General features: G+C 40.3%; 1 protein-coding gene across 21 annotated transcripts in view; it reads left to right on the top strand.

Moving 5' to 3' along the window:
- DMD (dystrophin) overlaps window positions 1–21,638 on the top strand; it is a 1,901,967-nt gene that overhangs the window by 1,590,053 nt on the left and 290,276 nt on the right. For all 21 annotated transcript variants that reach the window (XR_008319265.1, XM_053308495.1, XM_053308494.1 and 18 more), the window contains 3 exons: window positions 5,000–5,156; window positions 14,137–14,257; window positions 15,380–15,648. Coding sequence is in view for 20 of the 21 variants with exons in the window: in XM_053308495.1 (XP_053164470.1) it covers window positions 5,000–5,156; window positions 14,137–14,257; window positions 15,380–15,648 (547 nt within the window). In the remaining variant the exon portion in view is untranslated. The remainder of the gene's footprint in view (window positions 1–4,999; window positions 5,157–14,136; window positions 14,258–15,379; window positions 15,649–21,638) is intronic.

The following is a 21,638-nucleotide window of genomic DNA, read 5'->3' on the forward strand; positions in this document are numbered from 1 at the left end:
GACCATAGTATCCTTCTGGAACGTCTGAGAGTGTTGGGGGTGGGAGGCACTGCTTTGCAGTGGTTCCGCTCCTACCTTTCTGACAGATTCCAGATGGTGTCGCTTGGAGACTGTTGCTCTTCAAAATCTGAGCTTTTATATGGAGTCCCTCAGGGCTCCATATTGTCTCCAATGCTCTTTAATATCTACATGAAACCATTGGGAGAGATCATCCAGAGATTTGGTGCTGGGTGTTATCAGTATGCTGATGACACCCAAATCTATTTCTCCATGTCAACATCATCAGGAGAAGGCATATCCTCCCTGAATGCCTGCTTGGAAGCAGTAATGGGATGGATGAGGGATAACAAACTGAGACTGAATCCAGACAAGACGGAGGTACTTATTGTGCGCGGTCGTCACTCGGGAAGCGATATTGATCTACCTGTTCTAGATGGGGTCACACTTCCTCAGAAGGAACAGGTACGCAGTCTGGGAGTGCTTCTGGATCCACACCTCTCCCTGGTTTCCCAGGTTGAGGCAGTGGCCAGAAGCGCTTTCTATCTGCTTCGGTTGATACGCCAGCTGCGTCCGTTTCTTGAAGTTCATGATCTCAAAACAGTAGTACACTTGCTGGTAATCTCCAGACTTGATTACTGCAATGCGCTCTATGTGGGGCTGCCTTTGTACGTAGTCCGGAAACAACAATTAGTACAAAATGCGGCAGCCAGGTTGGTCTCCGGGTCATCTCGAAGAGACCATATTACTCCTATATTACAGGAGTTGCACCGGCTGCCGATAGGTTTCCGGGCAAAATACAAAGTGCTGGTTATAACCTATAAAGCCCTAAACAGCTTAGGCCCACGGTATTTAAGAGAGCGTCTTCTTCTGCATGATCCCCATCGTCCACTACGTTCATCAGGGGAGGCTCGTCTGTGGCTACCTTCATGTCGTTTGGTGGCCACCCAGGGACAAGCCTTCTCTGTTGTCGCCCCGAGACTTTGGAACGCACTTCCCGTGAGAATAAGAGTCTCCCCATCTCTAGTGGCTTTTAAAAGGGATTTAAAGACTCATCTTTTTACCCAAGCTTTTTAACTTTTTAGCTTTTTAACTTTTTAACTTTTAAATTTTTAAACTTTTGATTGTTTATTATTTGTTTTAAATTGTTTTTAGTATTTGTTGTTGTGAACCGCCCTGAGACCTTGGGTTAGGGCGGTATAGAAATGTGTTAAATAAATAAAATAAATAAATATAATAGGAACATAGGAAGCTGAAATATACTGCATTTATATGGCAGTATATGGCAGTATTCTGCCATATACTCCATTGGTCTATCTAGCTCAGTATTGTCTTCACAGACTAGCAGCAGCTTCTCCAAGGTTGCAGGCAGGAATCTCTCTCAGCCCTATCTTGGAGAAGCCAGGGAAGGAACTTGAAACCTTCTGCTCTTCCCAGAGTGGCTCCATTCCCTGAGGGGAATATCTTGCAGTGCTCACACTTCTATTCTCCCATTCATATGCAACCAGGGCGGACCCTGCTTAGCTATGGGGACAAGTCATGCTTGCTGCCACAAGACCAACTCTCCTCTCCTATATAACAAAGGACAATGTTACAAAATATCAAACTGGAAGAGCAAACCTCCAAGAACTTAATAATTCTCTTCTGAAGTAATCATCCAAGACAATCTAGTACCGATGGAATCTTTCTCAGATGTTCTTTTGCTCAGTCTTACCCTGTATGTGGGAGAGAGTTCAGGGGGTGGCCAAAGGCAGATGCCTTTTTAAAGTAATCTGTGGAATATTAGCTTTTTTTGCAGCTAAAACCCTGAGGGAGGTCAGTGTGTGTAATGACAGAAACCATCTTCATAACATTAATCATTAGAATAAATGAAATACGTGAAGCTGAACAATATATTGATGGCTGAAGTAAGAAGAAAATGATTTTTTTCCCCTATAGACAATTGTAAGGAAAGGAATAAAGCCTTTGGGATTTTTTCTTCACAATTCTTTTTACCCATGAACTTAGAAGAATAAAAGAGGTATGAGGGGAAAAGAAACACAGCATGTTAGCCAAACAGGCATTTTAATAAAGGAGCTTTTCTGTAGTTTGCTTGCTGCAGTTTTGATACTGATGACATAAATCAAATAAAAAATAGTAACCAGAGTTTATCATGGTTGCTTTGTGTTCCTGAATTAAACATTAAAGCAATGATCTTGCTCTGTAGAAACAGTAAATTATAATGAGGGGTTTGTATACTCAAAACATGTAGGTGGGAAACAGAGCTAAAGTTTTAACAAAGAGAGAGAGACTGACTGACACTGAATGTTTTGAATATCACAACAACTTTGAGCTAGTTCTGACTCCTCATAACAGGAGCATAAAGTCCCATTTCATTATGGGCACGGCAAACCAAACTAGATGTTCCTTTAAGAACATGTTGAATTTTGTGATTCAACAAGATTTTTGTTGAATCTTTCTTTTCTTCTTCTTTTACAAAAAAAGTAACTGTGAAGGCTCCCAATCTCAGACTGAGGTGGGAGTGCTGGGTAGGGAGACTTAACCCTTTGTTACCACATTTGTTCAGACACGTATAAATTACCACATCTGTAACTACGCTTTTACTCAAGTTGGGGGAACTGGTTTTCAGAATTAATCTTGCAAGTATGCATAACTAAGGATCATTTACACAGGTAAATATCAGGGTACTTTTTGTTAGAGGTTGTTGATTTTTAGCCACAATAGGTAAAACAGCAGAGCACTAAGGAATGAGCACACACTCCAGTTACAGAGTAGGTAGCAGAGGATGGTTTGGATATTGCAGCTATTTAAAGAAAAGACATGGAGATCCTTGTATGACTAAACACTAAATATTTATTGGTTAAATACACTTAGATAGGAAAGACCTCTATCTAATCTAAAGGACTACATAGTGGATAGGTAAGGAGAGAGAGATGTTTCCATCTGCTCTCTAGGAGGAAAGGAAGGATTGTGACTCAGCACAGGAAGTGCTGCAGAGTCAGTTCAGGGGTCATAGAGTAGGGACAGATAGGGAGACCCTGACTCACTGTCTCTACTCCCAATGCCCCTAGTGGTCATTAGGACAGTTGGTGCAAAAGGTCGATGCACTGGAAGTTCATCTCCAACACTTTTTGGGGAGCAGTGGACTCAGAGGCAATGTTTTGAAATACAAAATGAAGTTTATTGAAATAATATAAGCCCATTGCAAAATAGGAGTAGAATCTTGATAACATCAATAATTCAAACAATCCCATGAAGGTGGTTGGACAATAATACTTAAAAATACAATAGTAACAGCACTGTCAGCAGTACAAAAGTGGGGAGAGAGTTAGGAAGATGTGGACAAATGACAACTGGGGACGAGGGAGTGGGAGAGCATGGGGGAATGATAAAGAGTTGGAAGAGGAGAGAAGGTTCTGTTGCCTTTCCTAAAGTCTGCTGTCTCCTGTGTAATGCCAAGGAGTGATTCCTGCCCATGGCAAAGGGGGAAACTGAAGTCTCTGATCAAAGAGTCTTGGAACTCTGGTTCCTGAGAATAGTCTGGGCAATACACAAGTGCCCAAGCAAGACATGCTCAAAGCTAGTGATTTGAAGCTCAGGGAAGGGGTGAACATTGGTCCAGGTGTTCTGATGGATCTGTATGTCCTAATAAAGCGCTTTTGGATTAAACTCACATCACCAAATCCCCCAAACAGTAGCAGACCTTGCTACCTATCAGCATGATGAAGAACGCTTCACCCTCTTCACACTCATCCCTCCCCTTCTGCAGCAGACAGATCACTGCAGATGCGTCAGCTTCAAGCCAGCAGTCTTCAGATGGGGAACAAATAGTGCCATGGCTGCAGAGTGAGAAGGCAGGAAGGCTCTGCATACCCCCTGGAATCCCATCAACGGGTTCTGCATACTCCCTCGGATCTGTTGGGATCCCTTCTAGAGGTACTAGTATGCCCTGTTGGGAGCCCCTGTCTTAAGGCATCAGACTCCTGCCATGGCATTTTCCCACTTGAAAATCTCCCTTTCCCAAGCTACCATTTTCACCGACTTGGTAAAACGTGCTAAATGTCCTTTGGCTGAAATTTGAAAACACCTGTTAAGCAAGAGAACAAGTTAAACTATTGTATTACAGTAACCATGCACAAAAAAGGCAAATAATGCTTACATGTGCTGGAAACCAGAAGTCCTAAATTTTGTGACTCTTGTTTCAGACAGCTAAAATGCTAAATGAGTTCTTTCTTCTTTGGAATTTTCCTGTCATTTCAGAGACTTGATATGTTAATAAAGACATATCATCTGTTTATATTCAATCAGTATACATGCCTTGACAAATTTTGCTTGAAAAACTTATGCTTATAACTGTAGCAATAATGTCCAATAAAAAATATGCTTGACCTTTTTATCTTGTCAAATTCCAAAGGTTGAAAATAGCAGAAATGCTTTATTTTGGAAAGTAAATACTTTGGTGACTTAGATTTCATTGAATTTTAGAGCAATCCTCTTTTGGTTGCAATCCTGCTCATTTAAAATCAAAGAGTGTTTGCTATTACATGAAAGAGAACGAGATTGCACCTCTTGTCATTAGCTTTCTGAACCATCTAAGCAACATTTTAAAAAGTGTTTCCATTGTGATCTTACTTTTTATTTGTCTCTAGCCCTATGCAGTTGTTCTAACTTACTGTGGAGTGGGAGGATCATGCTTTCGCATCACCCATGTGGTTTACAATCCTTGGTTCTACCTACCATATATACATTGGAACTAATTTTTATAGACACATATCTTGATTTTCCCCCATGTACAGATAAAACAAATCATGTTTTTGTGCATTGAGTTCTATGTGTAGGATCCAGTTTCATTGCAGTAACTAGGGATGTGGTGAATGTGCCAATGGGAGGGAGGAGGTTCCTGACCTCCCTATAAATGGTGAGTTTGAACAATTGCATAGGACCTCTATATCATTTCACAGTTCCTGCAATTTATATGTGTATACTGACTTTCATTTGCCAGGTCTCATTTAGAAGCCAGTTCCGACCAGTGGAGACGACTACACCTTTCTCTTCAGGAACTTCTGGCATGGCTGCAGTTGAAAGAAGATGAGTTAAAGCAACAGGCACCCATTGGAGGAGATCTTCCGACAGTGCAAAAGCAAAATGACACCCACAGGGTACATTCTTTCAAAATCAGTTCTTCAATTTAAAAAAACACAATGTTATAGGACTAAGTAATTAGAGAGAGAGAGAGAGAGAGAGAGAGAGAGAGAGAGAGAGAGAGAGAAGAAACTTTTTTGTATGGGTTAAACTGATAGGTTTAAATTTATATTTGAAAGAACAGTGGTCTTGAGCAGATGTAACAATGACTCCTGACAAACCACAGCTTTCAAAATGGGAGGCAGTCTCCAGAACATTTACTCCTCCCCTGCCCCACCCCCACACACTTATTTTTCTTGGTAGCTTTAATTATGGTTTAGAGTTACAGATTGTCTCAAAAATAGGATTTGAAAAACTGCTTCAAATATTGTTTTCAGATTCTGGTAAATATGGAAACTCTAGTTAGAATGAACCATGATTAGTATCAGTACAGATATAACACTAAGCTATGGTTAAGGCCAGCAAGGGTAGGGGAAAGAGGACAGGGGGAGAATTCACATTCCCAAGTCTGGTTTCTAATTTTGCAAATCATGACTTGGGAGCCAGTGTTATGTCTGCATCAGGCCAATTCTATGCTTTTTCTTAAATGCATGTCTGATTTTAAAGATAAATTAATCTCACTTTAACTGTTCATCTATATAGGGGGATCTGGCTTAGGAAATTGGTGACCCAAAATAATTGTCTTGGTTCCTATGGTCATATCCATCCAGACAATTAAGAATCAGGACTGCAGTCATCTGGGAGATGCTGATTATACTGCATTTATTAGCTGAATACCTGTTTAAAATAAGGGCATCATAAAACTGTCCTGCTATTGATATCCTTTTGACAGCTTTGGTCAAGAATCCAAAAGGACTTCATTGAGACAGACAGCGTAGCTGCCACTTGTTATAAAGTAGTTGACAGAACCCACAGGTGTCAGATGGAAGCAGGCAGTGGTAGAAAACCTTTAAATGCCTGTGTCCCCCTGCTCCACTGTAAGCTGTATTCTGGGCGCTATGATTTTAGTTAGTGTTAGTTATTGAGTTATTTTGCATCTCCCTCATGTACCTGTTGCACCCTTCCACATCACTCAGATGAATTTTAAACTGCAGATTGGCAGTGAGGGAGGCAAGAAAGGAGCTTCTTCTTCACTCTCTTGATGTCTTTCTCTCTTGCTTTCTTCCACCCTGCTAACCGACATAGTGGCATTGGCATTAGTTGGCTGGGCCAGCCTTATGTGCCTGCTCTGCCCTTCTCCACTACCAGGATGGACTTTAAACTGATTTGCCAGCAAGGGAGAAAAGAAAGGGGTGTCTTTCTCCCTCCCTGTCAATCTGCAGTTTAAAATGCATCTTGGCTATGAGGAAGAGTGGAACAGGTGTGTCTTCCTTTCAATTTCTAGGGGTAGTTAGCTGTTAAGAGAGAGAATATAAACAGAAATAAGCAACAGATGATTATGATCACCTGCAGCCTTTTCTGCCTGTCCCTGGGGGAATTTCAGAACACTTAACAACCAGGCCGGATTTACACAAGGCTACTTTTGTCATGATAAATGTAATGTGTACTTAGGCTCTTAGAAGGGCTGAGTGTAATAAAGAAATCCAGATCTATCCCATCCTTCTTGCTTATCTGCAGAACTCTAATCTTTCTTAGCAAAGAAGCTGAAGTTAAAGCAGAAACTGGCCAAGTAGCTACCGAAACAAGATGGTTCCCTGGGGAAAGGTTTCACTAAGCAGAGAGGTATCCGTGGAGGTTCCCCTCCCACCGCCACCCTTCCTCATTTGAAAAAATCACCGGTTTGGGCATCTTCAGCCCTTTTGGGGCCTATTCCCCTGCACGGCAGCCATTTTGGAGCCCGCCGTGCCTGCACAGTCAGACCCTGCATGGCCAGGTCAAAAAGGCTCGACGAACCGGGCCAGGTGGTTTTGTGCACATCCCTACTACTAAATGCAGAGAGACTAAAACCAAGTTGACGCAAAACACTGCTCTTGCTGTGTACAAAATGCAACCCTAATCATATAGTGGCTAGGTTGTTATTATATATGCAAAGCCTAGGTTTGTGTCCCTGCTCTGCTATGAAGCCCACAGGGTGCTTTGGAGAGTCACTTTCTTTCAGTTTAGTCTCTCTTGCATATTATGGTAAGGGTTAAAATACAAAGTTCTAAATTCCTTGGACAGAATGGGGAACCAATGTCATAAATAAGTAAGTACGTAAGTAAGTAAATGAATAAAAAGACAGACAGACTTGACACCACCTCAAAATATCACGAGCGAGTCAGCCAGTTCAGCTCTTATTAAGAAACATAAGTTGAAATTGGATGACTATATTGGAGGGAATTCTAAAGGACTGTCAGTTTTGGCATTATTACTGTATAACAATAAAGGAAATCTATATGGTACCACAAGGTCTGTTCTGTTCAAGAAATATAGCAGAGGGCAGGTGGGGCAAATTCTGAAAAAGTACAAATAAAGAATCTGTCAAAGGCAATGTTAAAGTGGGTCTTACTTTTCACCTTCTCTCCCCAAGAGACTTTTGAAGAACAGACAGGTTGACCTAAATTTGAGGAATACCTTTTGTTCTTTTTGTTCCACTGGGAACCAAAGTGCCTGTAACTAGACAGGTTTCATACTCTGTTGCTATAAAAGTGCTACTGCGTGGGGGGAAATGAGACTTTCTACAAGTAACTAAACAGTGGTAGCTTTGATAGTCAAGAGAAATAGATATTGTGACCAAGATACATGACTCTCTGTAGGTGTGATGGAAAACAGAAGCATGTTCAAGACCTTCATAAAGTTAGAAATAAATATTTGTAACTATTTCTGACAGCATACATTTCCATAGCATTTCTCACTCCCACCCCAAAGGCTTCACAACCTTAACAGTGATATCAGACCTCAAGGGATCCATATGGCATGCCGTCTGTAAGACACGTATGTCCTAAAATAATCCCAGACGTTAATGGGACTTTATCTAAAGTATGTAGCTTATGTATTGCAGCCTTAATGACAACATACAGTCAACTTTGGGCTGGAATGAGACAGCTTCATAAACAGAGTCAAAAATATGCATATGTTTTTGACTACTAAGGGACATTAGCAAAAAATAAATAAATCCAAACTTATAAAAAGAGAGGCTGCGTTGAAGACTCAATGAAGACTTTGCTAGCTGCAAAGCAGAAACTGGCTCCCTCCCCCCCCCCCCACTCACACACTCACACAGTATCTTTGACATGTGGGTTCTTGAGGACACAAACATCAACTAAACTCACAAGAATGTAAGAATATAAAACAAGCAATGCAAATATGCATTCGCAAAACATTTCAATACACATACTCCCATCCCACATATTTCTTTCCCCACTCCTGCTTCTGGCTCTAAAGGATCCACTATTTAAGCAACTGAATTTGCAATAATGTAAAGATGTACAAGACTCTCTATGCAGATATACATTAGCAGAAACTTTCCAGGGGGAGTAAGGCTTCACCTCCACTGGGCCATAGATCTAAAAAGAGTCCCTGCCTTCTGCCCCTTTCTTTCCACAGCATCTCCAACTGGCAGAGTGCCATGGGGACAAGAAGGCAGCAGCCCCTACATCAGCCTGGCTGTTCTTTATACATATAATAAAGCAAAACTGGTCACCTCGTAAAGTACTCTGATGAGAGTAATACTCTGATGAGAGGCTGTAACTGTGGAAGAAATGGGGCAACAGAGAGGAAGATAGGTGGGCAATAGAAAGGGGCAACAAAAAGGAAGGAAGGGATAGGAAGAAAGGGGGCAACAAAGAGGGAGGGGGCAATAGAGAAAAAGAGAGAGAAAAGAAAGGGGGCAACAGAAAAAGGGAAAGAACAGAGCAAGGGTGGCAACAAAGAGAACAAATAAAGGGACCAACAAAGAGGACGAGGGAGGGGACAAAGTAAGGGGGCAAGGAGGGGGAATAACAGTGTGTGGGGGGGAAGGCAGGTCATCCAATTTGTTTAAGAGTGGGGAAGTCAGCATATGGTTGTAGCTGTGGGCCCCCACTATTTTGAGCTGCGTGCCCCCCACTGCTCTATACAATGACCTTTTATACGTCAGTATCCCAGCACCAGGAGGGAGGATTTAATTCCTTCTCCATGCTCTGGCTCTCTTGCCTCATACTGTGCTGGAAAGGCTGCAACTGTACTTTTGTCATGGCCTTCTGCTCGGGAGAGGAGAGCTCTCCCGAGCAGAAGAGGTCTTGTGGCAGCAAGCATGACTTGTCTCCTTAGCTAAGCAGGGTCCACCTTGGTTGCATATGAATGGGAGACTAGAAGTGTGAGCACTCCTTAGGGGCTGGAGCTGCTCTGGGAAGAGCAGAAGGTTCCAAGTTCCTTCCCTGGCAGCATCTCCAAGATAGGGCTGAGAGAGATTCCTGCTTACAACCTTGGAGAAGCCGCTGCCAGTCTGTGAAGAAAATACTGAGCATGACAGACCAAGGGTCTGACTCAGTATATGGCAGCTTCCTTTGTTCCTAATACTGTACATCCCCCAGGCTGCAGGAAGTGATTCTTTCCCAGTTCCCTCGCTTTAACCCTTTCCCTGCCAGTTCCCCAGTAATACAAGAAGTCAAACGGCTGTTAGCAACGAGGGTGGGAGCAGGCTGGGTTCTCAGTAGGATGAATGAAAATGTGTACTGTAGTTTTATTTTATAATATCAGCTTCCCGGTTGGTAACCCTACCCGTGGAACCACCCAGCCTCTCTACTGGCGTAATGCTGCCTGCTGCTGAGCCTCGACAGAGCCTCCACTCCCTCTCTGCCTCATGTGTGCTGTGCATGTGGGTGGCGCCATCTTGCATCAGTCATTCAGATCTGACTAAAGAAGCACCTGAAACCAGCCCGGCCTGGAACCGCTAGTGGTGGTTCAGGGGCCCTGCCACAAGTCTCAGAGTGCACCTATCTGCCCAGCAGCAGCATAGCATGCGTGAAGAGAGATGGGGCAGGGCAGCTGGAGGAGACCCTGCCGCTCTTGCTGGGCACATGGTGGTCACTTTCTGCATGAGGGGAGATACAGCAGGGCAGTTGGCAGAAGCCCTGCTGCTCTTGCCGTGCACATGGTGCCCCCCCCCCCAGGAAGAGAGATGGGGCAGGGCAGCAGAGGCCCCGCCTTGTGCATGGCCAGTGGTGCAGCATGGGCCGCCACCACGAGGACATTTGCAGGTCCCCCACCACCAGCATGATGGACCAGCCCTCGGATTGGAAGTACAGTCCAAAGAGTGCCACTGAACATGGCTCCTAACACCAGATTGACTCCTTGTGTAGACTGAGTGGCACTGTGCGATCAGATAATCACACACAATACAAAATCAGCACAGCGCAAACTAGTGAGAGAGTAAATGTGGTCACCCATCCACCATGCAACTGAGCTTCATACTCCTGCCTTTCACAAGATCAGCCACAGAAGCCCCCATGCTGTATTTTTTTTTTAAAATCTATGGCTCTACTCGCTTTTCTCTAACAGCCCTAACTACACTTATTTATTTGTTTATTTGTTATTTCTCTATGTAAACTGCTTTGGAAATGTTTGTTGAAAAGCGGTATCTAAATGTTTGTTGTTGTTAAGCTGGACAAAGGAAAAAAGATAGTGGCATATTAAAATATGTCATTTTACATCTATTTTACTACTACATCCTTAAAATTTCAGTAAAAAAGATTATCAAGAAAACAGTCCATGCTCCAGAAATGATTCTTCTATTGTTGCAGAGCTTCCTCTTTTGTTATGTTTATTCATTCATTTTGAGGCCGTCTGCTTACCTACTTGAAGGTATTTAAAGTCGCCCTTGAGAATCCAACAAGATGCTCGTGAAGGTCTGAGAAGAGCTAATCAATGTATGCATTATTAAAATGGTGGGTAAAATGTCACAATGGCCCAGGTGTTCATGACAAATAGAAGGGCTTAAATGAAGTAGTTTACTTGTTCTTCTGTCAGGCCATATATTATGTGTGTTCGATTTCCTCTGCAGTCACCACAAAGTGTGGAAGAAATTCAGGAATTCAATAAAATTAGCCTGAAATCATTGGGTGTGAATTAGACATACATTTAAGCTAATTCTATTATCAATGATAGTCAGTTTTCTTTTGCCATGAATTTGTCAGGGCTCTAGGATTATTAATTCTTTTAATAATCTTAATAATAATTAAGATTATAATCTTAAGGAAAAAGTCATTCATTGGCACTTAAAGGCATCAATATCAGGCACTACAGTGGAATTAATATACAATTCTAAAAAGGATCTTAGTTTAGAAATGCAGTACGGCAGGAATTTATTTTTGAGAGCAGCTCTGAGAAACTGGCAATACTGGTTTAACAGTCTTTTGCTGTATCTGACCGTACATTTCCAGACTGGGATAAAACATGTTAGGATGAAGTATAAGGATGGAGGGCTTAAGAGTTTCAGCAGCCTACATATAGGTTGGATATTAGGGGAAAATATCCTCTCTGCAAGACCAGCTCAACAGACAAAAAACATCTAGAGAGTTGTAAAATATCTATTTCTTAAGGAACATACTTGGTAAGTTCTGACAATGATACTTTAGGAATAAGGTTGCATGCCTCAGCATAGGCATAGAAACCAGCTTAGAGTTTTCAATATCATGTTCTCTCTTTTTTAAAGTAAGGAATTTTGCATAATATTTTCAGTACTAACCTTAAGTACACGGAGTTGCTCGGGCTTATAATAACAGACAGACAAACAGACATAATAATAGTTTATAGAAACAGACGGGTGGTTGTCAGGGTTCCCAGGTACCCTATGTTACTTGTAGGATCACAGGAAGTCACTGTTACTCACTCGCAGGATCACAGGAAGGCTGTGAGAATGTATAGGAAACAGACAGACAAACAGACATTCAATTATATATATATATATAATTAAGGGAGATGGGTTAGGCAATGACTTCTGCATTATATTTTGACAAATTTAGACTCTTAGGCCATTTCCCCATAAATGTTAAGTTCAATCCACTTCATATCACACCCAAAATAAGCATGCAAAGATGGGGCATATATAATGTTTTACTATTCTGGAGATAATTCTGACTTTGGCCATATATCAGACCTATAATAGTTTACTTATACTGGTATAAGATTCGGTTTGTCTTCCTTTTCTAGCTATTGTGCTTGTGTGAAGTGTGATGAACACAGAAACCAGGACATTAAAATATTTACAGAGAATAGTAGACTTGAGGAGAGCGCTACTACTTTATGTCAGCATTAATTGTCACTGTTGATCATTCTAGCCCATGAGATTCAGAGAGCAGATCCAGAGCAGTGTTCTCTCTAACAGGGATTCCCAGATATTGTTTACAATTCCCAGAATCCCCAGCTGCAATGGCTTTGGCTTGGGGATTCTGGGAGTTGTAGTCAACAACATCTGGGAATCCCTGTTAGAGGGAACACTGATCCAGAGTGGTTGTAAAGTTAAGAGAGGAAGGGCAAAGAAAAGAGGTTGGACAGTCCTAAACACAATGGCTGACATAGGAACATAGGAAGCTGTCATACAGCGAGTCAGACCAAATGAAGCACCAGCAGCCACACCTGGAGTACTGTGTAGAATTCTGGTCACCACATCTAGAAAAGGACATTATAGAACTGGGGAAGGTGCAGAAGAGGGCAACCAAGATGATCAGGGGCCTAGACCACCTTCCTTATGAAGCAAGGCTACACCTGGGGCTATTTAGTTTAGAAAAAAGATGACTTCAGGGAAACATGATAAATCATGTATGGTGTGGAGAAAGTGAATAGAGAGAAATTCTTCTACCTCTCCCATACCACTAGAATCAGGGGGCATCCCATGAAATTGATTGCCAGGAAATTTTGCATACTTTTAAAGAATTAATACGCTTAATTCTAATTGGACTGGTTCATCTTCCTGAACCACACAGAGAGCTCTAAAATGTGATTTGCATGTCTGCATAGGGACCTGGCTGGTCAAATGGGAAAGGTAATGGTCCAAGCAGTCAGCTGTAATATTCCCCTCTCTGACTGAAGTAATCAGCTTCTGCCAGGAAGGCTTTATTAGTCAACCAGTACTTCGAATGTTGCTCAGTTGAGTAAGTGTGTTTGGGGCCACATCCTAAGATATATTCTTCCCATTATCCAAGTAGCTATTGAAATCTGTGTAACTTCCTGTATAAGTAAGCTGTGCTCTCTCTCCTGTCATAGCCAACAATAGAGTCATTGAACCATGGCCTAGATTTTTCCTATACTCGAGCCAGTAAATGTTGTTATGTTGACATGCCTACTTTTAAGAACTTAAGAAAAGCTACAGATGTAGGGCGAATTTGCTTACTCTCTTATCACTGAGCAAATTATACATCTAATTACTGTTTAATAGCCTGTGGAGTACTTGATAATAAATAAATACTTTATAGTTCACCTTTTTGTTTAAAAAATAATCCAAGTGTAATAGATCTTACCACTTCTTGTAAAGTGCTAAAACGGCCATACTAGTGCACTCTTTTTTGTGACAAAGTTGTCAGCAACAGCAAAGTTATGGCTGTGGATCATTGCGGATTTCCGATTACATTCTAGGAAATCTCTTGCCTCTCAGGCAGCATTAGCTGTGCCAGTGCTGTTCAGCGTAAAGCCAGCTAAGGCCTTATCCCTTCCAGCTAGATTTCAAAGTTTTATGAAGTCTGATATTAGTCACAGAAGGGGTCCAGTTTAACAGCAAGCAGCGTAACCAGAACACCTTCCCATTTACAGTATAGTGTATGTTCAGCAGCCTTAAGAATATAAAATGTTCTTGACCTATTCTTTCTTTCTTTCTTTCTTTCTTTCTTTCTTTCTTTCTTTCTTTCTTTCTTATAAAGGAAAAATATATTTTTTCTACTGAAAACTCTGAGATGATTTGACACTCCCTGTTTCTTTCAGTCACTGACCTGTCTGTTGCCCATAAAGTAAACTGAAAATGACCTGGGAAATATTATACAAAAAGGTGACAAAATAAAAAAAAAAATAGCTTGCAATTTACATGTGTATTGTTTCATTTCACAGGCCTTTAAGAGGGAATTGAAAACTAAAGACCCTGTTATCTTGAGTGCACTTGAGACAGTGCGAATATTCCTAGCAGAACAGCCTTTGGAGGTACTGGAAAAGCTTTACCAGGAACCTAGAGGTAATTGAATTTAGTGCTGAAATAACATATTGATAGAGGTATAAGAAATGGCTAAAAGATCCATAAATTCTTAGTGTCAGGGATCTCCTAACTTTTGCAAGCTAAATCTCACTTAGATGGGGACAGTGCAAGGCATAAGGACTCAATAATCCTTTTAAAAACTATGTATGCATATTTATAAATACAACCTGAAAGTGGATAAAACAATTTTGTGCATATTTTGTGTGATTTGGATCATGTTTGGGGGCCAATATATGGTTTATCATTTTAAGAGCTGGTCTTTTGATAACAAGCATGAATACTCCCCTTTGCTAAGCAGGGACTGCCCTGGTTTGCATTTGAATACATGTGAGCACTGTAAGAGGGTGGAGCCACTCTGGAAAGAGCACCTGCATGCTTGTATGCAGAAGGTTCCAAGTTCCCTCTCTCGCATCTCCAAGATAGAGCTTGGAGAGACTACTGCCTGTAACCTTGAAGAAGCTCCTGCCAGTCTATGTAGCAAATACTGAGCTAGATGGACCAAAAGTCTAACGGTATTTGGCAGCTTCAGATGTTCCTATGCTCCTAAGAATGTATCTGTTTAGCCTCATGTGTTATGCTGACAAAGAAAGAAAAAAATAAAGTCAAACCAGCAAGCTTGTTTGAGCTAAAGGTAAAGTTGTGCCGTCAAGTTGAGTTGACTCCTGGTGACCACAGAGCCATCTCCCGTTACAGTATGAGATCATGCCTTTCAGCATCTGCACATATCACTGCTGCCCAATATAGGTGTTTCTCATAGTCTGGGAAACATACCAGTGGGAATTCGAACCAGCAACATCTTGCTCCCTAGACAAATTACTTCCCTGCTGAGCCATTAGGTGGCTCTTTGAGCTAGTTCGTCCTTTCTGTTTTCGGGCTGCTTCCATGTGATCCAGTCCTGTGCCATTTCAGGAGCATATGAAAACAGGATGACCTGGCAAGGGATGAATCAGAGCCTCAGAATGAATCAGAAGGAGCATTAATAGCATAGATGTTTTGAGATTTGTGCTCATAAGAAATATATCTGATAGTATTTTACCATTATTTTCCTTTGTGTACAGTTAGTCTATGCAATATCTAACAGGTATTTTGCTTCATATTTAGAGCTGCCTTCAGAGGAAAGAGCCCAGAATATCACTCGAGTACTGCGAAGGCAAGCAGATGAGGTCAAAACAGAATGGGATAAACTGAATCTACACTCTGCTGACTGGCAAAAAAAGATAGATGAAGCCCTTGAAAGACTGCAGGAACTTCAAGAGGCAATGGATGAGCTGGACCTGAAGCTACGTCAAGCTGAAGCTATCAAGGGGTCATGGCAGCCAGTGGGGGATTTACTGATTGACTCTCTCCAGGATCACCTAGAAAAACTCAAGGTAAAGCAATGCTTCCATTCATCAGCACTGGTGAAAGTAAGATATGGTTGCCTGCCTTTTACTTTTTCTCTCCAAGCTGAGTGAGAACAGGATTCATATTTCTAAGAACTGCTACATAAACATAAAGTTTAAAGTGAAAAATAGACAGTGGTGGCTGACATTTATCAGGAAAATTACTCACGGTAGTCCTATCAAAATTAAAAGGACAAATTAGGTATTTCCTAACCTTTCCATTTAATTTCAAAGGGACTGTTTTGAATAATTTTCCACATCATCTCAGCCAGTGTATTTATGGGAAAATTCTAATATCTATCTAAATTCTAGTATATCATTTTGAAGTTCAACATAGTATTGAGATTAAACATTGGACACACACAACATTATTTATATATCTGAATATGTTTGGCAACACTGTTGCCTTTTCAAGAGAGACAGTGAGGCTGTTCTCATGAGCAGACAAGCCTGGAATGGGCTGCCTATGAGAACCCCCGGGATCCATGTGGCTCCCAGCACGGCTGCAGTGTCACGGCTGGCTGTCAAGCCTGGCTTGTGCCAGAGTTCATGGAGCAAGTGCTCCATTAACCCAGGCTCTTGGATTGTGTGTCAGAGGGGGTTGCTTGCAACCGTGCTGGCACAGAGACAGGCACCTAGAGTGCCCCTTCCCCGGAGGAATCCTCCAACGCACCATGCTCATCACGAGGTTCATTTTGGGATTCCCCCGGACTCTGGAACACTTCACCAGTCACCGCAACAGCAATCATGTTCACAGCGGCGCAGCATGGCTAGGTCCAGTCCAGGATCAGCTGCGGGGATGGTAGTCCTAATCCTGCCTTCCCCCTGCCCGCCCGTCCAATTGTATGAAAGGCCCCAATACCTTCTATTTGTTGTTAAGGGATCAGCTATTGTTATATAAGTTAATATGCAAAATGTCAGCACCATGACATGAGTGAAACTATGAGTGTGTAGGTACTCATATGTTATGGTCTTGTTGCAGGTTGCAAAACCCTACTTTCATAGAGGTCTGAATTATTTGTATACCCTTTACAATATATGACATCCCAGTTGCATGGAGAATAATGTCAGCATTAATCGTCACCAAAACTATGCAGATCAGGCCATCACATACAGGAAGAGGTTTACAAATATTACATATTTAAGTCCATTCTTAGAAACCTCTACACAGAGCTTGATGAACTGTCATTCATAAAAGATGATTGAAGACAAAGAGAGGCACTGTAACATACAGTTAAATATTATTTATTGAAGGATTTTTTACTTTCCCTTTTCATTTAAAAAATACACAAGGTGGCTTATAATAAATAAATACAATAAACTACACTAAAACAGTATACTGACAGTGTAGCAATATAGCAACCATGCTAAATTAAAACCAACAGATTAGATAAAGAACATAAAAGTAAATTGAGAACTTGGGAAATAGAATAGTCTTAGTTAGGCCTAAGTATGACATGAAAGTGGTGACGGTGCCAGGTGAACTTCTCTAGGAAGAGAGTTCAAAAGCTGGATGCCAGCACAGAAAAGACCCTATTTCCAGTAACCACCTGTATAACTTCTAATAGCAAGGACTCCGTTGCTGATTTTAATTAACCAGCATGTTTTTATGGGGAAAGATGGTTATTTTGATAGTCAGCTAGCCTTGCTAACAGGAAGAAAAATTCTGACAAATAGTATTTTAATTTCTACTGAATTTTTTTATAGGAGAGGTCCTGTATTAAACCTATGTAGAGCATGAATATGTTCATAATTTCACTTTCTTGTGAGAACAATACATTTGGTTGCCTCATGCCAGACATTCTGTGTGAGAATATGTATGTTTCCCACACTGAGTTGAGACTTTAACCAATAGCAAATTGTTGTTGTTCATAGCAAAATCAGCTAACATAGCATGCTATCTGGATTTTCCATGGTAGCATGCCTGTTTCTTTGGTAATGTCACAATTCCTCACATACTTTTGCAGATTACACACATTTAGAGTTGTCAGATATTTCTTGTTCAGCTACTTTCTGTGTTGTGGTTTGCCTGTGGCTGCTAGTGATTCCTGTTACTGCTGCATTAATATGGAAGAAAGACATTTAGTGCTGTCAGTTGCTATCCTTTTCAGCATGTGTGCTATAAAAGAAGATTTGTATGTCTTTAACTGTCATCTGTGGGAACCAAATTAGAGAATTTGCAGCACTATTGAAGAATAAAACATATTATTTCAGATATGTTTGTAGCCATGTTCTCTATAGATGTACATATCATATCAGTAGCACAAGATATTAGACATATCAGTAACACAAGATAGGTTTGCAAGATATTTTAACAAGAGCATAGAAGGAAAATATCATGTGGTCAATTTAAATCATTTTAAAGCATATTAAAATTTTAAAAGATAAGATTGCAATTTTACTAATACAGTTATAGTATTAGAACAGTAAGCAACATGTTAGAGAGAATGTCACCAAGCATTTGTATGGTATGCCAATGTATTCTAGAACTCCATAAATGTTTCACTAAATAGTTGTTTCAAATACCGTTTTTCACTTTCATTTTAACTTCTGCTGTATATACCTAAGCTTATAATCAATCTTACTTAGTTGTCCTACTTCACTTAATAAGTATATTAATAAGTTCTGCAAAAGTTTCATGATCAGCCTTGAATACTAATTCATATACTAGCACTTCTCCATTGTTAAAGTGGGTGCCTGATATATGGATAGGCAGAAATCATTAGAAATTAATGAAGAATTTAACTACTTGCAGTTAAAAGTTAACGATTTCTTTAATTTTTAACTAGTTAGTGAACTAGTTAATTCTCATTATTGAAATGCTAGGTGCGAACAGGTCAAGGAAGACAGTAGGAGAGGGTGCTTAGAACAGACTGGAGTGGGAGACAACATTGGAGGTATGCAGTAAAATTGTGGGTTTTGAGATGGGAGGGAGCTTGATAAAAGAAGCAAAAAACTGAAAAATATATTTTCAAGCATCAGGAGGAAATGAAGAAAGCAAAGTGAGTATTCTGCTCAGATCATTTTTACATCAGAGCAAGAGATAGTTGTGAAAAACCATAGCTTAACTGTTCACAAATATTGTAGACCTAATGAGACAAAGGAAAGTTGAAGACTGGACTACAAACTAATTTCTCTAATTGTGGGGAAATATAGTTAAATTGACAGACAATAGTTCATAAGGAATATGTATGTATGTATGTATGCATTGGGAGAGAAAGCAAAATAATCACTTAAGAAATGAAAACAATGTACACCTAAAGAAAAAAGAAAAGGAAAATAACAAGGCATGGCCAGTTCAAAAACTGGAACAAAAAACATGAGTCATCAGTCCAAGTTTGGAAAGCAGCAGAAATTTTAGGAACTTTAGTAAGGAGTAGTAAAAGACAGGAATGTGCATATAAAATTAGAAATTGCAGGAAACACTTTGTTGGCAGCTGTACTTACACTGAAGAAAAGAAACAACTAGTAATTTAGCAAATTAATGGAAATTTAAGTAGAAAAAAATTGTATTTTTTAAAAGTACAAAAGCATGTTCACAAACCTTTCCTCACTGCAAAGGCAGTGAGAATGGGGGTAAAATGATGTTCAACTTAGTTTAATTACTAGACACTACCAATAGTCCATTACATTATTGTTAACGTTTATTTACCACTTTAAAACAAACAAACAAAAAGGAATCAAGAAATATTCTTATTCCCAAAATATTCTTCTTCCAAAGGGCCTCATTATCTAAAAAGAAAGACACAATGGAGACCGTCACTGGGAGGGATGCTACTCTGGGAGGGACTGCTGCTGTCCCACTCCAAAACAGAAGAGAGACAAAACTTTAAAGGGTGCCCCTTTGGCCAGTTAGCAAGGGTTAGACTGGAAGTATTGGAAGTATATTGAAAAAACAGAGGGGTGAAGTACTACAGTAATATCCTTTTAGAACTATCAATATTTACATTCTATAGTGAAGGGAAACAGGAGGAAGCTTTGTATAAATGTCACATTAAAATGAAGTGAGAGAGAAACTGAATATCCAATTTATACTGGTGAATATCATCCTATTCAATTTATATCTATTCATATCTATATCTATATCTATATCTATATCTATATCTATATCTATATCTATCTATCTAGATCTATTCAGTTTATATATGTAATAAAAATATTACATATATAAACTGAATAGATATATGTAATATAGGTATATGTAATATTTATATTACATATAGCCACTAGGTGGGAAGATATGAATGAACCAAACATCAAGCATTGGTTACTTAGGGTTGGATCCTAACATGGTGCCCTTTTATGCATGGAACTCTGATTCTGTGAAATGAAGGAATTTCCATTCCCAGAACTCAAGATTAGGATCCAGTCCTTAGACTTCGGAACATGGAGACAATGGAAAATACAATGGCTGACATTCAGACTAATGAAGTGCTGGTGCAGCGAACACACAGTATGCACTTCAGTGGAGGGGTGATTTTTGTTAATCTCCCCTTCCCTCTGAAGCCAACAGTGGCTCCTGAAAATATGCTACCTCAGGGACATATTTTCTGGAATCACAGTTAAGCCTCAGAGGGAAGAACGAAAATAATTCTTTTCCTGAAACATGTGCGCAACTTCACTACACTCATGATTCATTCGTCTGGATGCCATCCAAAGAATCTTGGAAAGCAAAGGGGAGGGGAAAAGCAAAAGGTTTTTTAAAGGAAGAGTTTCTTAAGGAAGGAATGCAAGTTACAAAACTAGGCACTCATTACAGTCGGAAGCAGACTGACATAAAGGTGTTTGGGGAATACATGTAGCAAGCAAACAAACAACACAGGGCGGAATACCCTACTCCATATTGCTCATTTCTGCATAGTAAACAATGCCCTTGCACAATGCTACTGTACTTCGTTTGGTGATTGCATATGCATGCTGCTCTTCTAAATGACACCACACACCCAGGATTGTGAATTTGTTCTAATACAGAGGCTATTGCATTCAAATTTATTTGTCAGCTCAGAAGCCATGACTATTAATTTATGTTGTTGAAGATATTTAGAAAGAATGAGATATTTGCTTTTCACTAGGCCTGCATTTTGTACTTTCAATAAGTTATCCTGCAAAAGCTCAGTGGCTTTTAAAAATAGGAAATACTGTTTGGCTGCTGCTTCATGATGACTTCCATGGTCGGTTTAACTTCATTATTATAACTAAACCCTTGGAATAATATGAAATCTTGAAAATATCCTTATTTCAGTCCACCAAATACAACTATCCCTGCTCATAAAGGAATCTTTTTCTAGTTATGCTACTGGTTTGAGAGAAATGTAATTCAACCACAGCTTGTAAACTGTAAATTTGGGTGCACAGAGTTAATGCAGATACTGACTTGACAAGACCAAGTGTATATTCTTGAACCATAAATCCTTGCCTGGAACTTAATTCAGTTTTCTTGAAGGCACGATGATTCCAAAATTGCTATAACCACCCCCTTAAGTCAGAGGGCTAAACAGCACTGTGACACAAAGGATTCCTTCTGAAATATTATAACCTGAATAGCTTTATTCCTGCTTTTAATCCTAATATTAGCTGTCCATATCTAACATAAAGCTAAGCTTTTCCTCTAGATGAGAATCTCCTGCTGATTTACTCCACATGCCCAATGCCCATATAGGAACAGAATATGGCTCTTCAGTGGTAGTGATCTTTGAGCTAGACTTTTGTTAGCATGCTGGGTGAACTGACTCATACTAAAATAAAGATTCTGTGTCTTTTAATCTGTTTTTATAGTTCAGCACTGGATCCAAACTGGTTTGAAGAAGCTTGCATCATGTTGGTTAGCTTTAGAAAAGTTAGGGAAGGAGGGGATGATGAACCTACATCTCTCTCTCTCTCTCTCCCTCCCTCCCTCTCCCAAACCCACTCCCCACCTCCCCTCACACACACACACTTTCTTTTTCTTTTTCTGGCATATCTTTTTAATTATTCCATAG

The sequence above is a fragment of the Hemicordylus capensis genome, chromosome 3 (genome assembly GCF_027244095.1).
Source record: "Hemicordylus capensis ecotype Gifberg chromosome 3, rHemCap1.1.pri, whole genome shotgun sequence".
Classification (NCBI taxonomy): Eukaryota; Metazoa; Chordata; class Lepidosauria; order Squamata; family Cordylidae; genus Hemicordylus; species Hemicordylus capensis.